Source organism: Cetorhinus maximus, chromosome 17 (assembly GCF_964194155.1).
Source record: "Cetorhinus maximus chromosome 17, sCetMax3.hap1.1, whole genome shotgun sequence".
Taxonomy (NCBI): Eukaryota; Metazoa; Chordata; class Chondrichthyes; order Lamniformes; family Cetorhinidae; genus Cetorhinus; species Cetorhinus maximus.
In genome coordinates, this window is record NC_135895.1 from 50,251,500 (window position 1) to 50,272,648 (window position 21,149).

The 21,149-nt window shown below is 41.2% G+C and overlaps 2 protein-coding genes across 6 annotated transcripts in view; one reads left to right on the forward strand and one right to left on the reverse strand.

The window, feature by feature from the left end:
- The window catches only part of patj (PATJ crumbs cell polarity complex component), a 392,616-nt gene extending 377,518 nt beyond the window's left edge, over positions 1-15,098 (reverse strand). For all 5 annotated transcript variants that reach the window (XM_078561172.1, XM_078561175.1, XM_078561174.1 and 2 more), the window contains exons 1-5: positions 14,965-15,098; positions 10,624-10,683; positions 5,017-5,186; positions 4,347-4,559; positions 3,545-3,684 (exon numbers count right to left, since the gene is read on the reverse strand). In XM_078561172.1, the coding sequence (XP_078417298.1) occupies positions 3,545-3,684; positions 4,347-4,559; positions 5,017-5,186; positions 10,624-10,645 (545 nt within the window). In that variant the 5' untranslated portion in view covers positions 10,646-10,683; positions 14,965-15,098. The remainder of the gene's footprint in view (positions 1-3,544; positions 3,685-4,346; positions 4,560-5,016; positions 5,187-10,623; positions 10,684-14,964) is intronic.
- Positions 15,099-20,493: 5,395 nt separating this feature from the next.
- tm2d1 (TM2 domain containing 1) overlaps positions 20,494-21,149 on the forward strand; it is a 123,109-nt gene continuing 122,453 nt past the window's right edge. Inside the window, exon 1 of the mRNA XM_078561176.1 lies at positions 20,494-20,624. Coding sequence (XP_078417302.1) covers positions 20,509-20,624 — 116 coding nt within the window. The 5' untranslated portion in view covers positions 20,494-20,508. The remainder of the gene's footprint in view (positions 20,625-21,149) is intronic.

Here is a 21,149-nt window from a genome sequence, read left to right on the forward strand (position 1 = left end):
GCGCTGAACAACAACAACAATTTGCATTCATTTAGAGTGTTTAATATAGTTAAAGTCCCAACGTGCTGGATAGAAGCGCAATGAGAGAAAAAAAATGATACCAAGCCAAAAGACTGCTGACCAAACATTTGATTTCAGACAGAAATATTAAAGGTGGAGAGACAAGGGGTTTGGGGATAGAATTCCTCAGCTTCAAGCCTGGACAGCTGAAGGCATATCTGGCAATAGGGAAAGGATGAAGGAAGTGGGGATTGCACAAGTGGCCTGAGTTAGAGAAATGCAGAGTTCTTGGAGGGTTATAAGGTTGAGGGAAGTTACAGAGATAGGGGAGGATGAGGTCAGGGAGAGATTTGAATACTTAATCATAGACTTAAGAGAAAAAAAACCCTCCGAGCATAAGCATCCCTCCTGTCACTTCATGGAAATCTATAATACAGACCATGTAACTCATCGAGTTAGAGGGAAATGTGATGCAGGAAAGCTGCAGCAGGGGAATTCAGAGGGAACAAGTTATGTAGGTGCAACTTTATATCAACAAATGACGATTTCAATCATGTTAAGATTAACAAATGCAAGCTACATCATAAATGGAGAGAAAAATTTTGTATTGGGACAAAGTATTTTGCACTGTAGGACAATTACAATTTTTATACATATGAATGTAGAATTCAAGGAAAGAAACGTTTGTTCCACTGGATAGGTTTTATGTTGTTCATGAGTATTTCAAATAAATGCATCTTTACGAAGTAAGTCCTCTGTCCAACAAATACCTTTTTAACAGGTCAGGGATACAGGAATTCTATGACTTAATATTAAATACCTCATACTTGACACTAATAACGTGCCCCAATCTCAGAGCACCACTCATTCTACAATAGTGCAACACTCTATTTGTACTGTGGATTAATAGTCACCAAGAAATGAGTTGAGGCACTCTAAGGTTGAGCCAGAAACTATTGAAATGCTGCACTTCAAGGTGAGGGACATTACTTTGACTTTTTACTTCATCAGCGTGATTATTTGTGTCACAAATTGCTGTAACATCAAAACAACAATTGCACAATGTCAAGGTCATATCCAGAACCTCAAGAACGTCATGCCCAATGATTTATCTCCTTAACCAATGAAAGAAAGGATAAAGAAAAGCAAACAACAGAAAGAAACAAAGCCAACAACAGAAAAGGAAATGGGGTGAATTAGAGTCAAATAGATAGAAAAATACAAAGTAGAAAGAAGAGGGGATTAGAAGGAGAATTAAGACAGAAAGGAAAAGTCAGAATTTAAAAAAAACAAGTGAAAAGGACATTGTAACCAGATTGTATTCGGGAATTGTTGCGTTGGTCCTTGAGAAGTTAATGAGTGAATGGCAGGGTAGATTATGAAATGTACAAACATTCTTGACCCATGAAGTATAGAGCCGGCACCACGATCAGGAACAGTGGAAATGCCTTCATAGGAAGAAGGAATTTTGAGACAAAAAAAGACCAAGCTCCATCAAGATTGCTTTCTACTATTCTGGGAGTTGTTGACTAATCATAACAATAATCTCCATCAATTATTCTATAATAGACCCAAAAATGACACGTGAAAATCCCAGTGATGAACAACTTTAGGAACCAAAGATCCAAAGTCACTTTTCTCCTCGCAAGCATTTTACACTTAGCACATCACGTCTCAAATTGTTCATATACTGTGCCCCAAAATTATTTGCTGAAATAAACCTGCCTAATTTTCCGAGTGTCAAAAGAACTTTGCACCCTGAAAACTATTGCCATCTGACATGAACAGAAGTGTGGATGGAAAAATTGGTACAAAAATACTGCTAAAGAAGTTAAAAACATACCAAATCTCTCAGAACAATTAACTGCCTACTGGAATGACACACCATTTTCCAGCTTCATTTTTCCCTTTCTGGGCCTCCAATGTTGAAGGATCATAAATCATGTGACTAAAAAAAGCTTTTATGAATTACCAGCTCTAAATGGCTACATTGAGATTAATTAATATTAACGAGGTAAATCCAGCAATTTCATGATGTGCAATTAATTTCAACAGGGAAGCGCACAGTATGGCTTTTTTGGTTTTGTCAAGGCTAACATTGGAGTACTGCAAATTGTCCAGCAATTTATGGAGAGTCGGAACTCACTGCATATCTCTTTTACCATCAAAGGCTGGACAAGCTTTGTTAATTTACCATTATTTTTCTGAAAATTTCTGGATGGTTCCTTCATTTTGGATTATCCAGAACAGAGAGGAGGCTAAACCCAACACCATGGATTCAAACCTAGCTTCAAGAGATGAAAGGGCTGTGTTCTAATCCATGTTAAAAATATATGGAAAATTGGTAAACTCATCAATTAGATTATGTTTTGTGCTTACAGTTTTCTATAACTCCATGGCAGTATTCTCTTGTTAAGTTACACTTCTGGTAATTTAAGCTTTGGACTAATTTCCAAAATTAATGCAAGGAGTATTCCACATTTGAGTGGTTACTCAGAAATATAGCAGTCCAAATTGCTGTCAAAATAATGGCAAGGATAATAGCACTCACCATTGTTCACGCACAAATGCCACTGCAACTTCACGCAAGGGCAGATGGGTGGTTAAACTCAAAATTGAAAAGTTGCTGTCCAACATGCTGTTAACTTTGCAAAAATGGCATTTCACTGTCTGGCACACTATTAAAATGAATTAAGCAGTGATTATTTGCTGTACTTGTAAGTTAGAAATGGTCTGCAAGGAGTCTGTTTTGGAGCCATTTAATAGTTAAGGTCCATTTAATATTTAAGTAAGCTTGGAGTAGCTGTCAGATTTTAATTATGTGCTAAATTGTTAATTACTGCCAATGAATTTCTTTGGCACCAAAAATTAACTATTACACCATGGAGACACATTCCTTTAGGTGCTAATTGTTATTAGATATTTTTAAATGCAAAATTTACATTTTTATTGTTACTTTTCCCTTCCATATCTTTTATATCTCACTCTCTCTCGCAATCCAATCTTTCTTTCCCTTGCCATTTCTCTTTCCGTAAGATTTGACGTTGAATTAATCTACTCTAATTAACACTCCCTTGACAGTCCTTTGAGCTGCTCATTTCACAATCCTTCTGGCTGATTGCTTAAGAAGATGCTCAGTTCATTCAGGTCCTGGATGCCCAGTGTCCCTCACTGCAACATTTTCAGTTCACACTCCCAGAAATTTACAGCACCAAATAATCGCTCAGACTAAACGGACAAGTTATGTCCAGCAAATGGTAAACACTGTTAGATTTACTTCTGGGCAAGTTATGGCCCTGTAAGTACTGTATTCTCAATGTTGCAAAAGGAAATGATTTCACCACAATGAAAAAAGTTTAAATTTTAGACGAGGATTTCTGAAAAAGTTAAGCTACATTGGAAAATTCTTGAAAATGGAAAAATAAAAAAAATTGAAACATGACTGCTTAAAGTGGATTTCTCAAAACACTCAGTAATATATGTTTTTTTTAATCCAAGCTTCATGAATACCAGCATCAAAGGGATATGATTAAAACACTCTTACCTGTCTGCTATGCTATCCTTTTGTATTTCTCGTATAAATATACCAAGTTCGCCTATATTGTCATTTTTAAGGCCAACGACACTGAATCCCAGGCCTCCCATTGCTGGCTTGTTCAATTCAATATTTTCAACTTGTCTTCCCTAAGATTTTTTTTAGAAAAGTGAATTAATAAAAGGCAAATATTAAATTACAGTTCAAGTGCATAAATACCTAAAGAGTCAAGCAGAATGTTAAACAAAACCAAATCTTATCAAGGACTAGCACCACAATTACAACAGATGAGAACATGAGAAAAATATCCCTGACAATAATTATTAACATAGACTATTAACGTTAGAAAAATTTCACTGAAACTGTGCAATAATCAGTGGTTAAATTAGCAAATTGTGAAGTGTTATGCCTATTAACATTGTTAAAACGAAAACTGATCAAAAAACTCAATAGATTGCTTTCCATGATTCACTCCAAATGAGAGAACTAAAACATCAAGGGCGGAATCTTATGGTCTCTCCTGCCAGCGGGATTTCCCGGTCCTGCCAAAATCAATGGACTTTTGAACAGCTCCGTACATTTTACAGCCCCGCCCCCACCATGACGGAGCCGTAAAATTCCACCCCATGAAATTCAGCAATCAAATCCCATGATTCTCGGTGACTTTCCACCAGGAGTTTTAACACTTCAACATCCCATGGTAGCCAAAACAACAATGCCATAATTTTACCCAAATACTGTTATCAGTGCTTTTGCACAATTTAATTTTGAAATAATAGTTTATTCTAACATGTTAAAAAGAAACACTAACCTGGGCTAAAATTTGAATAATTTTATCAAACTCATTTTGTGTTCTTTCAGATGTTTGCAACAATCTTGGTTGGTCATAAATTGGAGTATCTGGAAACAGTTTTGTGTCTTTTGCCGAAACTGGATTATTAACAATGCGTTCTGGATTGAACACCAAGAGCCCGGCTTGTGAAAAGTCAAAGTTAGGAGATGCATTTGTGGACATGCGGTTTAGCTGTGGACAGATAGATATGAAGTTGCATTGTATAATCTTGCACCATTTGAATTATAAGAGCATTCACTAACAAACAGGCTGCAGTTAAGGCTGCAACTATACTCAGTAATTAAATATTTACTCCCTAAAGGAAGACTTTTCAATTTACCGTGGGACAGTTTAGAGATCTATTTTGTTCCAAATCATTAAGGAATCCATTTAAAAAGATATATAGAGTTTCAGTCTGGTCTGTATTGTGCTCACTTTAAACTAATTGCTACATGGCTGGGAACAGCCAAACTAAATAACCACATATATCTGTCACAGAGTTATTTCTCTGAATTAGAACTCAAGAAAGTACAACTTCACAAAAGTTACATCAAGCACGACTAATCTCAGAATGCAATGTATTTTTCAAGCAAAGCAAATGAAGACAGAATCACATATACAATAACATAGCAACATGTTAAGCACTTGCCTGTTCCTTCAGTTGTTTGATCGAATGCTGAAGGGTTAGTATTTGATTAAATAGAGGGCTTGCAATTGTATCACGTAAAATATTTAGCTTCTCATGTTGAGATGTATCGCCTTTCTCACCCAATCTTGACTGTAAGCGAGCCACTGCTTGTAAAACCTGCTGTTTATCAACTGTATATTGAAAAATTCATAGAAAAAATTAGCTTACTCCAATTGCAACTACATAAAACATTTGTTACAGCATATATTCTAATAGATCTCTTAATCACATTGCTCACATTGAGTCACAGATTATACTGTTGTAATGAAGGAGGCATCTGTAATGTGGGCATATTTAGGTGTGTTAAGGTGACAGACCTGAAGGGGTCAGAGCTAGAACTAGAATGTGGAAGCAGGAGATGATCAGACTGTGGCCTCATTTGATCAGGGAGACAGTGGAACAGTCTTGAAGCGATTTGGGATTGAGGGCACCAGATTAAGGATGAAATGTAATGTCACAATGGAATAATTGGAATGAAGTTAAAATAAAATGACATACTTAACATCTGAGGAGAAATAAAGTGGCATGCAATTTCCTAAAATCAACACCACAGGATATTCTACAAGAATATATTCCAATTCTTGCATGTAATGTAGACTTCCTATGTCACAGTTTCCCCATCATACTTTTCCTTTTTCCGCTTTGTTGATAACTGTCCAATTGCATTCAAACATCATATCCTCCAATTCACCTTGGGTATTGTCATGGGACATCAGCTAGAATTATTGATAAATGTGTGTCCATCATGTGCTTCCTTTTTGTCACATTTCCTGTGCCAAAGCTTGGTCATACCTGGCTAATCAGGTCTTTTTTATCAATTTCTCCTTTGGCATGGGGGTCAGATGGACAACTTGTTTTTCAGACAGCAAAGAGGTTCTGTGATATTATGCTGACCAGCAGATAAACTGGACTAGTTTTGAAATAGCAACATTTTTCATACCATAAAGCCAAGTGTATGTTTTAAAATGTATGAGAAAGTGAGTTTTGTGATTATTATTTTATATCAAGGAGAATGGTGTTGGTTGTTACTGTTTTATATTTTGCATTTATTTAAATAAGCAATCTGTTGCTTTGGGCCCAAGTCTCAGTCTGACAATTGGCTACATTTTTCATTAAGCAGCTGACCTCAAAAAAAGCTTCTCCCAAATATCTAGCAATCACAGTGACATGGATTTCCCCTTTGGAGGCAACAGTTTGAGTCTGACATCATGTCAAGAAAATCTCCACCTGTCCAGCAGTAGTGATGTCAGGAAGCAGGTTAAACAATCAATCATGTTGAAGTAATCTCATGAAAGGCAAAATTAAGTGAATTTAAAAGCTCTGAATCTCTTCATTTTTAATTTACATTTTCAGATACAAAATAAATAATGATTTGATTAGAGGCTGAAATGCTACAAACTTTAAACAATGTAAATTTGACATTCAGAAATAGAACATTAGCTTTTCAGGGTCAGTGACGTTGTTTAACAGTGACCATGAAGTTAGTACAGCATTAAAAATCAAGTTCAGGGGGTTTAACTGACTTTGAGAGCATGATTATCCCTTAGCATCACTGGGGAAATGCTGCAAAGAATAGTGGTAGGCCAGAAGATTGGGAAAATTTTAGAAATGAGCAGATGACTAAATAAAAAATAAAGAGGGAGAAATTGGAGTATGACAGAAAACTAGCAAGAAATATAAAAACAGACAGTAAAAGCTTCTACAAGTATATAAAAAGGAAAAGAGTAGCTAATGTGAGCATTGGGTCCTTAGAGGGTGAGACTGGGGAATAAATAATGGGAAACAAGGAAATTGCAAAGACTTTGAATAAGTATTTTGTATTTGTCTTTAGACAGTAGAAGGCACAAAAAACATCCCAAGAATAGTAGAAAATCAAGTGGAAAACTAAAGCAACTTTTTTAAAAATTCAAATGGGAAGTCAGTTTGATGTCGAGGTTAACAATCCATTCAATGGCTTCAGCTGAGGCAGTGTGAATGGTTACAACGCCACCAGCAATGGATCTGTCAGGCTGAAGTTCAGTACATGGTGATGGTCTGAATTGGATGGCCACAGTCTCAATTTGAGTTGTTCCTCATAGTCTGGTGAACCTTCACTGCACTCAGTGGCAGTAATATCCTTCCTAAGGTAAGGGGTCCAAAACTGCACACAGTTCTCCAGGTGCAGTCTAACCAAGGTTCTATACAATTGAAGCAAGACTTTGCTACTCCTGTACTCAAATCCTCTTGCAATGAAGGCCAACATACCATTAGCCTTCATAACTGCTTGCTATACCTGCTTGTTAGCTTTCAGTGATTTATTGACGAGGACACTCAGGTCCCCTTGTACATCTACACTTTCTAATCTCTCACCATTTAGGAAATACCCTGCATATCTGGTCCTCTTACCAAAGTGGATAACCTCACATTTTTCCACATCATACTCCATCTGCCATGTTCTTGCCCACTCACTAAGGCTGTCCAAATCTCCTTGAAGCCACTTTACATCTTCTTCATAACACACATTCCCACCTAGCGTCGTGTCATCCGTGAACTTGGGAATATTACATTTGGTTCCCACATTCAAATCACTGATATATATTTTGAACAGCTGGGGCCTTGCAGGAACCCACTAGTCACAGCCTGCCCATTTATTCTCACTCTCTGCTTCCTGCCTGTTAACCAATCCTTAATCTATGTCAATATATTACCTCCTATCCCATGTGCTTTAATTTTGCTAACCAACCTCCTCTGCGGGCTTTATCGAAAGCCTTCTGAAAATCCAAAGTACATTACATCCACTGACTCCCCTCTATCAATTCTATAAGTAACATGCCAAAAAAACTCCAACAGGTTTGTCAAACATGATTGTCCATTTATAAGTCCATGTTGATGATGCCCAATCAGATTATTATTATCTAAGCGTCCATTTATTACATCCTTTATAACAGATTCCAACAATCCTCCTTACTACTACTGTAAGGCTAACAGGTCTGTACTTCCCTGTTTTCTCTCTCCCTCCCTTCTTAAATAGTGGGATGACATTTGCTACCTTCCAATCTGCAGGAACCCATTCAGAATCTATAGAGTTTTGGAAGATGATCACCAATGCATCCACTATCTCCACAGCTACCGCTTTCAACACTCTGGGATGTGGAATATCAGGTCCCTAGAACTTTTCAACTTTCAGTCCCATTGATTTCTCCAATAAAACCTTCTTACTAATACTAATTTCCTTCAATTTCTCATTCTTCCTAGTCCCTTGGATCTCTAATTCTGGGAGGTTTCTTGTATCTTCCTTGGTGAAGACAGACACGAAATAATCATTTCGCTTCTCTGCCATTTCTCCGTTCCCCGTTATAAATTCTCCTGACTCTGCCTGTAATGGACCCACATTTTTCTTAGCTAAATGTTTCCTTTTTACATACCTATAGAAGCTTTTACAGTCCATTTTTTTGTTTTTTGCTAGTTTACATTCATATTCTATTCTCCCTTTCTTTATCCATTTCTTGGTCCTCCTTTGCTGTATTCTAAAATGTTCCCAATCCTCTCTATCCCAAATGGATAGAGGATTAACTAACTAACAGGAAACAAAGAGTCAGGATAAATGGATCATTTTCAGATTGGCAAACTGTAACGAGTGCAATGCCGGAGGGATCAGTGCTAGGGCCTCAACTACTTCTGATCAATATTTATTACTTGGATGAAGGGACTAACTGAATTGCAGCTGCATTTGCTGATGATACAAAGATACATAAGGGATATAGATGGGTTAAGTGAGTGGACAAAAATTTGGGTTATGGAGTATAATGTGGTAAAAAATAAAGTTGTCCACTTTGGAAGAAGAATAGATAAGAAGAATATTATTTAACTGGAGAGAGACTGCAGAATTCTGTGTGTGTGTGTACATGAATCACAAAAAGTTAGCATGCAGGTACAGCAAGTAATTAGGAAGGCAAATAGAATGCTGGCCTTTATTGCAAGAGGGATGGAAGTCTTGCCACAGCTGTACAAGACTTGGTGTGACCGCACCAAGGATACTGTGTACAGTTTTGATCTCCTTACTTAAGGAAGGTTATACTTGCATGGAAGCAGTTTAGAGAATGTTCACTAGGCTGATTCCAGGGATGAAGGGGTTGTATTAAGAGGAAATGTTGGGCTTATATTCATTGGAGTTAGATATGCACATCACTGGCAAAGCCATCATTTTTGCCCATCCTTAATGACCCTTGAGAAGGTGGTGATAAGCCACCTTCTTGAACCATTACAGACTGTGTGGTGCAGGCACACAGTGCGGTTAGGGAGGGAGTTTCAGGACTCTGTACAGGCAATGATGGAGGAACTTTCCAAGTCAGGATAGTGTGTGACTTAGAGGGGAAGTTGAACATGGTGGTGTTCCCATGCATCTGTTACTCTTGTTTCTCTAGGTGGTAAAGGTCACAGGTTTGGGAGGTGCTGTTGAAGAAACCTTGGCAAGCTGCTGTGGTGCCTGTAGATAATACATGCTGCAGTCCCTTTACACTGGTGGTGGGGGGAATGAATGTATCGATTGCCAATCAAGTGGGCTGCTTTACCCTGGATGGTGTCAAGGAAAGCAGATGGTAGCAAGACTGGACAGAGGCAGATTTTGCAAACGAGCAAGCTAGAACAGTACAAATGAGTGGAGATGGAGGCAGAATTTTAAGAGCCAGTAAATCAGAATCAGAAATTGCATTAGGGAAGCCAAATGGTCAGAAGGTGGACCCAGAATCAGAAGCAAAGCCCAATGGAAAAAGGAGAGAGAGAAAAAAGCCAGAACTAGCAGGCTTAAGCAAAGGCAGGGTCAAAAAGAAAGGAGGAAAGCACATAACTGGAGAGAAGGAAGAAATATTAAATTAAATATCTACAAAATTAAAAATTAACTAATTTATTAGACTTGGCAAACAGGAAAAAGTAAATTGAGAAAGGAAAATGCTGAGAAAACTTGGGCAACTTGCCTATGGGACCAGCATTTGTAGAGCTAAGTAATAGACAATTATATTTCAATTAAAAGTAGTAATAACAGGAATTACTTTGGATAGTTCATTTTTTTCACGCACATTGCCAAGTGTAACAGGTACCAAGTTTCACAAACGTATGAGTATTGCTGATAAAAGAGACTTGCTGTCAAAGCTTTTTGTCTTGCACTCATCAAGACAGATTTGTAAGAACATCAAATCTCAAAGGGAACAACAAATTATACTGCATGAGAAGAGGGTGCTGATTGGTTGGAAAGTGGACTCCGATAGGTAGGTAGAGGCGGTGTCATGGAGAATGCACCAGGGATAAGTTAACTGCGAAGCTTTTGTTTAAATTCAAACCTGGCAAGTCAACTATGATTAGTCAAGGTATTACCATGAGAAATAAACTAGGGAATGGCTGTTCCCCCAAATTTTCTTTCATTGAAAAAGGCTCAATGCGTGGACATGTCCTTTCTGTTTGCAAAGGACAGGGCCCTATATGACAGCAAAATGAGAAAGGTGCAACAGGAAGTCTCAAGAATTTGAACATATTTTTACAGATAATAGATATTTCAGTTGCTTAAAAAAGTATACAAATGGATGAAGGCAGTACCTGCTATAGGCTTTTCTGGCATGATTTTTCTCTTTGATTGTTTAGCCTTTTTCAGGAAATCTATAACAATGAAACAGACATTGTCAAAATATACAAAAATGTACATGGCATCCAACTCAAATCAGTTTCTAATTCAACAGTTACATTGCTTTCCTACATAGCGTTTATTACATGCGGTTCTAGTCACCCTGCTACATTGGGACATATTGGCTTTGATGACAGGACTCCAAAGATTGACTGGAACTGATACTTAGGCACATATTTGCACTTCTCATTGATCAGCTTTTAGTCTGATATACACAGAGGCTCCTCATCATGTTAAAGAATATCCAGATACAGCCACTGACAATTTTACACATATCTGTAAGGCTTCTATTTGCTCAACATGGAAGGCCTATTCTCTCTTCATTGGGTCGCATCCAAAAAGCTTTAAATACAACTGACAGAACCAAGAGTGGATTTATAATGAGCATCTGCTATTAGCACAGTAGAAGGGTCTGCACAAGTCATGCAACACTTCTAATGTTCTCTACAGCTAAGTCCTATAATTCTGTATTCCAAGCATAGGAACATAGGAGCAGGCCATGCAGTCCATTGTGTCTGGTCCACCGTGCACTACAATCATTGCTGATCATCCACTTCAATGTCTTTTCCCCACACTATCTCCATGTCCCTTTAAGTCATTGGTATTTAAAAATCTGTCAATCTCTGCTTTAAACATACTCAATGACTGAGCATCCACAGCCCTTAAGGCCGTGAATTCCAAAGATTCACAACCCTCTGAGTAAAAAAGTTTGTCCTCATCTCAGTCCTAAGTGGCTTGCCCCTTATTTTGAAATTGTGTCCCCTGCTTCTAGAGTCCCCAACCAGGGGGAACATCTTACCTGCCTCTACCCTGTCTATCCCCTGTCTATCCCTTTAACTGTTTTGTAGGTTTCAATGAGATTACCTCACATTCTTCGAAACTCTAGAAAATACATGCCGAGTTTCCCCAAACTCTCTTCGTCCTGCCATCCTGGGAACAAGTGTTGATGAACCTTCGCTGCACTCCCTCAATGGCAATAATATCTTTCCTAAGCTAAGGGGATCAGAACTGCACATAGTACTCCAGTATTAATTATCAAATGTTTAATCCAGGTGTGAGGGTCTTTCGCAACAAGGCACACTCACTGTGAATTAACCCAGGTTTCTTCATTCAAAGACAACATAAGCCAGGACCCCTTCCACCTCTATCACATCTGTTCTAATATTGCCAACAGCCACAGGAGCTTTGGAAATGGATTTCAATTTATTCAGCCAATGATTCCCTTCCAGCCTGATAGATAGGATCCTCAGTTGAGTAGGTTCTATTTCCTACCTTCACTTACTCTCTCCCCTGCTCAGATCTAAAGACCCCTACTCTCGCTTTCCAGTGCCCCACAAGCTCCACATTAGGAAGGACTGATCATTGCTTGGTTCATTCTTCCATCGCACCAGCACCTGCTCTCCTTCTGCTAGCACCTTTCCATGCAAGCACAGGAGATGCAACAAATTCCCCATTCACCACATCCCACATGGCCGCAAACATTCCTTCTAGGTGATACAGCAATGGTTATGTACATCATTCAATCCAGTCATTGTTTACAGCACAATACCCTCTACATTGGGAAGACCAAACACAGATTAAGTGATTGCTTTGCCTGCCCCTACACCAAGTACACACGTCATGCTGACGGGTGATATTTAGAGCCATTTAGAATCATTTACAGGACAGAAGGAGGCCATTCAATCCATCAAGTCCATGCTGGCACTCCATGGAGCAATCCAGTCAGTTTCGCTCCCCCACTCGATCCCCATAGCCCTGCAGGTTTATTTCTTTCAAGTGTTCATCCAATTTAATTTTGAAATCATTGATTGTTTCCGCTTCCACCATTCACGTGGGCAACATATATGTGACCATTTTCCCCACCCCAGATTGCTGGTTGCGGGAGGGTTTTGTATGTTTTCTATTCAATTTATCTAACCCCTTTAGCCCTTCTTACACTGTCATGTAAGTGTTGCTTTTTTGCATTTGTCTCATTATGCCTCACTGTCCTCTGCACATGCATTTCTGCCATTTAACTATTTCTTGTTCCCCACCTTAGCATTTGACATATTATAATATTTATTTGGGCAGGTGGGGAGGTGTGTGTGTTTGTGTGTGTGCGCTTTCATCACCATTCTCCTTAAAAAACCAACACTTGACCCCTCCATCCCTGCAAACTACCAACCTATCTCCAACCTCCAACCTCCCTTTGCTCTCCAAAGGCCTTGAATGTCTCATCGACTCCCAAATCCATGCCCATTCTTCCCAGAACTCATTGTTTGAATCCCTCCACTGTACTGAAAGAGCTCTTATCCAAGTCACAAATTGCATCCTACGTAACTGTGACAAAGGTAAACTTTTTCTCCTCATCCTTCTTGACCAATCTGCAGCCTTTATCATGGTGGACTACACCATCCTCCTGGTATACAGCTCCACCATTGTCCAGCTGGATGGTGCTCCATTTGCCTGGTTTCACTCTTGTCTATCTGACCATAACCAGAGAATCACCTGCATTGGTTTTATTTTCCACTCCTGTACCATTAGTTCTCGTTTTCCCCCAAAGATCTATCCTTGACCTCTTCTACTGCTCAGCTAAATGCTAACACTCGGTGACATTATCCACATTTACACTGATGATAACCACCATCTCCCCAACTCTATCTCGCCGCCACCTCTCTCAATCCTTCCACTGTCTCTAAACTGTCAGGGTGTTTATCCAACATTCAGTACTGGATAAGAAGAAATTTCCTCCAATTAAATATCGGAAAGATCGAAGCCAATGTCTTTAGACCCCGCCGCCACAAACTGCATTCCCTAAACACTGACACCATCCCTCTCACCGGGAAGATCTGAGGCTAAACCAGACAGTTCGCAATCTTAGTGTTAAATTTGACACCAAGATACGCTTCTGACCATATGTCTGTGTCATCACTAACACCACCCACTTCCACCTCCATAACAATGGCCAATTCTATTACTGTTTCAACTCATTAGCTGCTGAAACCCTCACCCATGCCTTTTTACTACTAGACTTGACTATTGCAATTCACACTTGATCAGCCTCCCACATTTTACCCTCCATAAACTTGTCATCTAAAACTCTGCTGTTCATGATCTAACTTGCACCAAGTTCCTTCTACCCACCACCCCTGTGCTTGTTAATACGCACTGGCTCCCAGTTAAGGAACACCTCAATTTTAAAATTCACATCTTTGTTTTCAAACCCACAGTCATGTTCCTTCAATTCTGGCCTCATGAACAACTCCAATTTTGATCATTCCACCATCGGTGGCCCTGCCTTCACCAAAAAGGCCTTTAGCTCTGAAATTAACTCCCTAAACTTCTCTGCCTCTTGTTCTTCCTTTAAGACACCCCTTAAAACCTACCTCTTTGATCAAATTTTTGGTCACCTGCGCTAGTGCAGATTTTTCTCAAATTTTGTTTGTTAATGCTCCTGTGAAGCTCCTTTGGATGTTTTATGTTATGACTGCTATATAAATACAAGTTGCTTTTAAAACATTAACTAATCTGTATACTCTTCACAAATGTCCTTTGGCCTGCTGAGTGTCTAGTGTTTTCCCACTCCTGCACCATTAACTCTGGTGTCCCCCAAGGATCTAACCTTGACCTCTCCTACCTTTCAGCTAATGCTGCCACTCGGTGACATTATCCAAACACATTACATCAGTTTCCACATTTACACTAACAATAATCACCATCTTACCGCCACCTCTCTCAATCCTTCCATTAGCTCTAAATTGTCAGTCTACTTGTCCAACATTCAGTACTGGATGAACAGACATTTCCTCTAATTAAGTATTGGAAAGATCAAAGCCAGTGTCTTCAAACACTACCATAAACTCCATCCTCTAACCGCTGACAGCATCCCTCTCCTGCAAAATGTCTGAGGTTAAACCAGACTGTTTGCAAACTTGACACCCAGATGAGCTTCTGACCATATGTCCATGTTTTGTTTCAGCCATCCATCAATCTGTTGTCACTGTGACATTACTTTCAAGTGACTCGGTCATTATTGGAGGCACCTTCATGTTTTTCATTGTTTATTTTTGCAACAAAATAAGTTTCCAAAGGTTTGCTGTTAAGACTGATGTCCTATCATTTCAGAACCTCATTAACTAGAATGAAGCGAGAGCAGTATCTATAAAAAATCTACACACCACAATTAACAAGTATTACATAAATTGCCCGAACATATTTTAATATAGTACTTTGTGCAATCGATGGGATGACCATTATATCAATAGTAAAGTACTCACCACACTCTTTTAAGATTTAAATCTCTAATCAGATGAAGGTGGGCTCAGATTTATGACTTCCCTGCAACTCCAAATATGTCCAGGTTTCAGTGTCAGCGGCCCAGCACAGAAAGCAAATGATACTAACCAGACAGATTGTAGGTTAACCGGACAGATTAATCCACCGCCCCTGAGGACATTTCTTTAAAAGCAAATAAAAGACTAAACCAGCAGTCAGTTCACATACGAATATAATCTTCAGTGAAAATGTCAGCTCCTTATCGGATAAAAACTTTGCTCCCACTAAAGTTTTGGTCCAGGGAAAATTCCTCGGTTGTCAGCTCCAGGCCCGAGTCACAAATAATTTGCACTTTGCTCTTTCACCAACTTTCCCCAAGAAACCTCACAACCGCATCGAGGTCCAGTTCACTGCACCGCCGGTCGGCAACATTAACTCGGTCCGTAAACTTGACTCAGCAGCGGCTGCCCGACCCCCGGACCCCAGTCTCCGCTCCACTCTCCGGCCTCACCTGCCCGAGCGGAAGTGACTCACACCGCAAGCGCTCACCTGAGACAGGAAACACCGCGAGGAGGAGCACCGCCCCCAGGGACTGACTGTCCCCAACCCCATCGGAGTTGACTGTACCCGCCAGCCCACGCGGGCTGACTGTACCACGCACCCCCCACCCCATCGGGGCTGACTGTACCCGCCCGGGGTGACTGTACCCTCCCCCCCCATCCCCAGCCCACCCGCGTTGACTGTACCCTCCCTCCCACCCCCAGCCCACCCGGGCTGACTGTACCCTCCCTCCCACCCCCAGCCCACCCGGGCTGACTGTACCCTCCCTCCCACCCCCAGCCCACCCGCGTTGACTGTACCCTCCCTCCCACCCCCAGCCCACCCGCGTTGACTGTACCCTCCCTCCCACCCCCAGCCCACCCGCGTTGACTGTACCCTCCCTCCCACCCGGGCTGACTGTACCCTCCCTCCCACCCGGGCTGACTGTACCCTCCCTCCCACCCGGGCTGACTGTACCCTCCCTCCCACCCCCAGCCCACCCGCGTTGACTGTACCCTCCCTCCCACCCCCAGCCCACCCGCGTTGACTGTACCCTCCCTCCCACCCCCAGCCCACCCGCGTTGACTGTACCCTCCCCCCCCACCCCCAGCCCACCCGCGTTGACTGTACCCTCCCCCGCACCCCCAGCCCACCTGCGTTGACTGTACCCTCCCTCCCACCCCCAGCCCACCCGCGTTGACTGTACCCTCCCTCCCACCCCCAGCCCACCCGCGTTGACTGTACCCTCCCTCCCACCCCCAGCCCACCCGCGTTGACTGTACCCTCCCTCCCACCCCCAGTCCACCCGCGTTGACTGTACCCTCCCCCCCACCCCCAGCCCACCCGCGTTGACTGTACCACCCCTCCCCGCCACCATCTCTGGGACTGACTCTACGCTCACCCCCACCCCCAGAACGGACTGACCCAATGTGGGACCAACTGCTCCCCTCTCCTGAACAGACTGTGCCCTCCTTGGGACTAACTATACCAACCCTCCCTCCCCAGGACCAACTGTGTCCACGACCCAGGAACAGGCAATACACTGCCCCCTGGGACTGACTTTACACCTTGAAAACTGTCTGTACCCCCACCCAGGATTGACTGTCTCCCTTCGCTGGACTGACTATACTGGTCCCCCGGAATGTCCCATACATCCTGTACCGACCCTGCGAGTGACTGTTATCCAGCCGCCAGGATTAACTAAACTGACTCAGAGTGACTGTAACACACCATCTACCCAAACTGCCACTCTCCTCACCATCCTGGGAGCACTGCAGTGCCCCTGGAAATGACTAACCCTCCTGACTGACTGCCCATCTCTGGGACTGACTGTACCCTCCCTCACCTTGCCCCCCCCCAATAGGACTGTACATCCACCCCTCCTGGACATACTTTCTCCCCCAGCCCCTTTGTTGTTATTGCACTGAGTAAAACTAAAACATGCTCAACTGCAGGCAGCCATTATTGAACTAACGCCCCAACAGAGAGGGCAGCAGAAAGGACAATATAACAAAGTATCAAATCTTACAACAAACTACCATGCACCTCCCTGAGATAGTCTCTGCTCCCTTCTCCCCCATCTCCCCTCATGCATCACCCATTTCAGTCACTTTACCCCTTCCCCACTCTTCCCCCTTCTTCCCCATCTCCCTTTTTCTCTCCCCTCTTCCTCCTTTCTCCCCCCTCTATCCCCCTTCTCCCTTCCCTTCTCCCTCCTTCTCCTCAAACCCAGAACAAACAATTTGTCCTTTTTCTCGCAGGAAAATTTCCCAACCTCCCAGGCTGTTGACACAGAATTGTAGCATCTGTGGAGAGTAAAAAAACTAACATTGCAGATCAAATATCAACCTGAAATATTAACTTTTTTTCTCCACAGAAACTGTCAGACCTGCCGATTATTTCCAGCATTTTCTCTTTTTATTTCAGATGTTCAGCATCCTGAATACGTTGCTTTTGTTTCGAAATAGACCTGTAACTGGGGACTAGGTATTTCCCACTTCAGCCCAAAAAATGTTCAAGCCAATGCTGTAATGCAATGATATCGAAACTTTTGGAATTGTGGGTCACATATATATTAAAATCAGTAAGCGTACTGTATATAAATCTCCCATGCACATCAAAGCAAGATTGCCTTGGTACAAGTTGAGGCTGATTTCTTAGTTTCAATGTTGTCATTTGGTTCTGCACTACTTGCTGTGCGTGGTGGCGGTAGAATTGGTTGAAACAGGGCCGCGACGTGAACGCTTCTACCTTATTCCACTGCCGAATACTCTGCCCTGCATGGGAAAGATCTACTCATGCTAAGAAGATGGATGCCGTTCTGAATGCAAGGTGCCGACTTATCACAAGTTGTTTAAAACCAACAAACACCAACAGCCTATATATCCTGGCGGGTATCGCTCCCCCTGATATAAGAAGAATGGTAGCCAGCAAGAAAAAGCGACTCCGTCAAACATCCGATGAGAAGCACCCTCTACATGGTCATACACCTACACCCAGCCGCCTAAAGTCAAGGAAGAGCTTCATGAACAGTGTTGTTCCATTACAATCAACCCCATCTGAAGCCCACATCGCCTTGTGGAAAGACCGGCTCGCCAGTCTCGAACAACCCCCAGCGATGGAAATTCTACCAGATGAAAGCCTTCCCCCAGGAGCTAATTGCAACTGGGCAACCTGGAAGTGCCTTAACAAACTTAGGACTGGTGTAGGTCGTTCAAAGGTGTCACTAAGCAAATGGGGATACAACCAGCCCGACAACTTGTGAATGTGGAATTGAGCCACAGACTATGTAACATCTCCTGCAATGTCTATCGCTAGAGGAACCCTGCACTGTTGCAGATCTTGTCGAATTCAACAACAAGGCGCAAAAATGTGTCCAGTTCTGACTGGGCCATGTATAGACTGTCCGTGGACACGATAAGAAGAATTTGGTTCTGCAAGTGAATCTAAATCCCTTTGTTTTCCGACGTTAACTTGCCCAGCCTAATATCTACTTTTTTGTTGTGTGACACAGGATTGCAGTAATTATACCCTTTTGTGATCTGAACTGGATATTCATATCTTCCATAGGGTAACCCCACATGTGCCTCAATTTATTTTGAAGCATGACAAGGAAACATTTGAAAAGATGAGGCTAAATATTATTCAGTATCATAGAATGGTTATAGCATAGAGGGAGGCCATTTGGCCCTCGTGTCTGTGCTGGCTGTCTGCATGTGCAACTCACCTTGCCCCAGTACCCTGCCTGTTCCCAGCAGCCCTACAAAATTTCTTCTCTTCAGCTAATTATCCAAATCCATTTGGAAGGTCATGATTGAATCTACTTCCACCACACTCTCATGCTGCGCATTCCAGATCCTATAGCATACAAAATTTTTCCCCATTTCACCATTGCTTCTTTTGTCAATCACCTTAAATTGGTGTCCTCTGGTTCTCTATCCTTCCACCAACATGAACAGTTTCTCCCTATCTACTCTTTCCAAACTTCTCATCATTTCGAACACCTCTATTAAGTCTCCTCTTCTTCAAGGAGAGCAGCTCCTGCTTCTCCAATCTATCCATATAACCAAAGTTCCTCATCCCTAGAGCCATTCTCATGAATCTTTTCTGCATCCCCTTGAATATCTTCATATTTCCTAAAGTGTGGTGCCCAGAACTAGACACTGTACTCCAGTTGAGGCTGAACTCATGTTTTACACAAGCTTTTCATAACTTCCTTGTTTTTGTACTCTATGGACAGAATTTTATGGCCCTGTTTCGACGGGGCCGGAAAATGCGGCGAGACATTCTAAACCTCATTGGCTTCGGCGGGAACGTAAAATCCCGCTGCTGTAAAATTTCGCCCTATGCTCCTATTTATAAAGCTCAGGATCCCATATACTTTATTAACCACCTTGTCATCCTGCTCTGCCACCTTCAATGATTTGTGAAAATATATCCCTCAGTCCCTCTGCAATTGCAATACCTTCAGAATTAGTTGTTAAGTTATTTTATTTCATAGCAAATAGAATTATGAGGCAACAGTTACAGCCAGACTCACTTAATTTAATCAATATTTCACTGTCTTCATACAATAATACAATATGATCAATATGTTACAGTTTGCCACCTCAATTAATACCCATGTTCGACTTAAAGAAAATAATTCCGAACTACCCTCTTGCATTCTCCTGGGGCTGGTGAAAACCTCTCGCCACAGCTTTCTGCTAAAAGCTTGACTGACTTTTATTGTTGGATATTTTGGGTGCATATTATTTTGGTATATCAGTATGCATTATTTATGTATTTCTCAATGAAGTGTATTTTACTGCATTAAGAACAGTATATAAATGCAAAACATTGTATATTCGTAATGTATTTATGTGCACCTATAAGTGGCTGCATTATATTTATATATCAGTACTTGTGTACAATATTTGAGTAACAGTGTCACACATGTATATTAACATTTTATTTTTGTACAACTTGGGGGTACCAATTCTGCAGATGTATATTAAAATTGTTGGTTCCAGTATTATATTTGTATACCTATATTGTGCTTGTATACCTATATTGTGCTTGTATAAACGTTTTGGGTACCAGAATAATTCGTATAAATCTGACATTTGGTAGAATGTTTGCGGTACCAGTATTATGTATTTCAGTATTAGATGTGTACAGTTGTATTTGTGCACAATTCGTTGTTGTTTTATGCAGTTTGTGTTTCAGTATTGTATTTTGCTCACAGTTTGTGTTTCAGTATTGCATTTTGCTCACAGTTTGTGTTTCAGTATTGTATTTTGCTCACAGTTTGTGTTTCAGTATTGTATTTTGCTCACAGTTTGTGTTTCAGTATTGTATTTTGCTCACAGTTTGTGTTTCGGTATTGTATTTTGCTCACAGTTTGTGTTTCGGTATTGTATTTTGTGCTGGTTGCGTTGTATTTGTGTTGAGTGACAAGTGACGGACACACCTCCTGTCCTGTTTCCTGTACTATAAACACCACAGGCACGTGATCAGATTCCAAGATGGCGCTGCCCAGGGACCGCTGGGAGCTGCGGCTTTTCCTACTGCTTCTGTGTCTTTGTTTTTTAAAAGCTGTTTCTGTTGATGTTGATAAATGCGACGAGCTGCGACTCGGGCAATATCCTTTACTCTATGCTATTTGTCTAGCATCAGATAAACTGGTTGACGAGACAGCTAAAAGTAATCGAGCATTTGAGCCAGTGTTTTAGATACAGGACAGTAGAGGACAGTAATTAGGGATCAAAATTCAGGGCCAACACCGCAGAACCGGCAGGGGTGAGATTGGTGCATTTTTTTTTGAAGTGACACTTGTCACTTTAAAGCACCATGAGGATTTCACTGAAAACAAAGGGGATCGAATTGTTAGATATATATTGGTATAACGTATATTACATTAGTGTGAAGCTGTTAATTATATATATATATATACTGTATGTGGATAACAAGCATTTTGTTCCTTTCATTACAATACAACCACTAACTGGTGGGGAGAGTAGCGTTGATCATGTAAATTCTTCTGACATTCACATACGCATTTGTAACACAACTATATGCCCAGTTTTACTAATACGTCAAGGTTGATAAATTGAAACCAGTGGTTTCAGTGGGGATATATTTGGTACTCTTTTTTTGAGATTTAGAT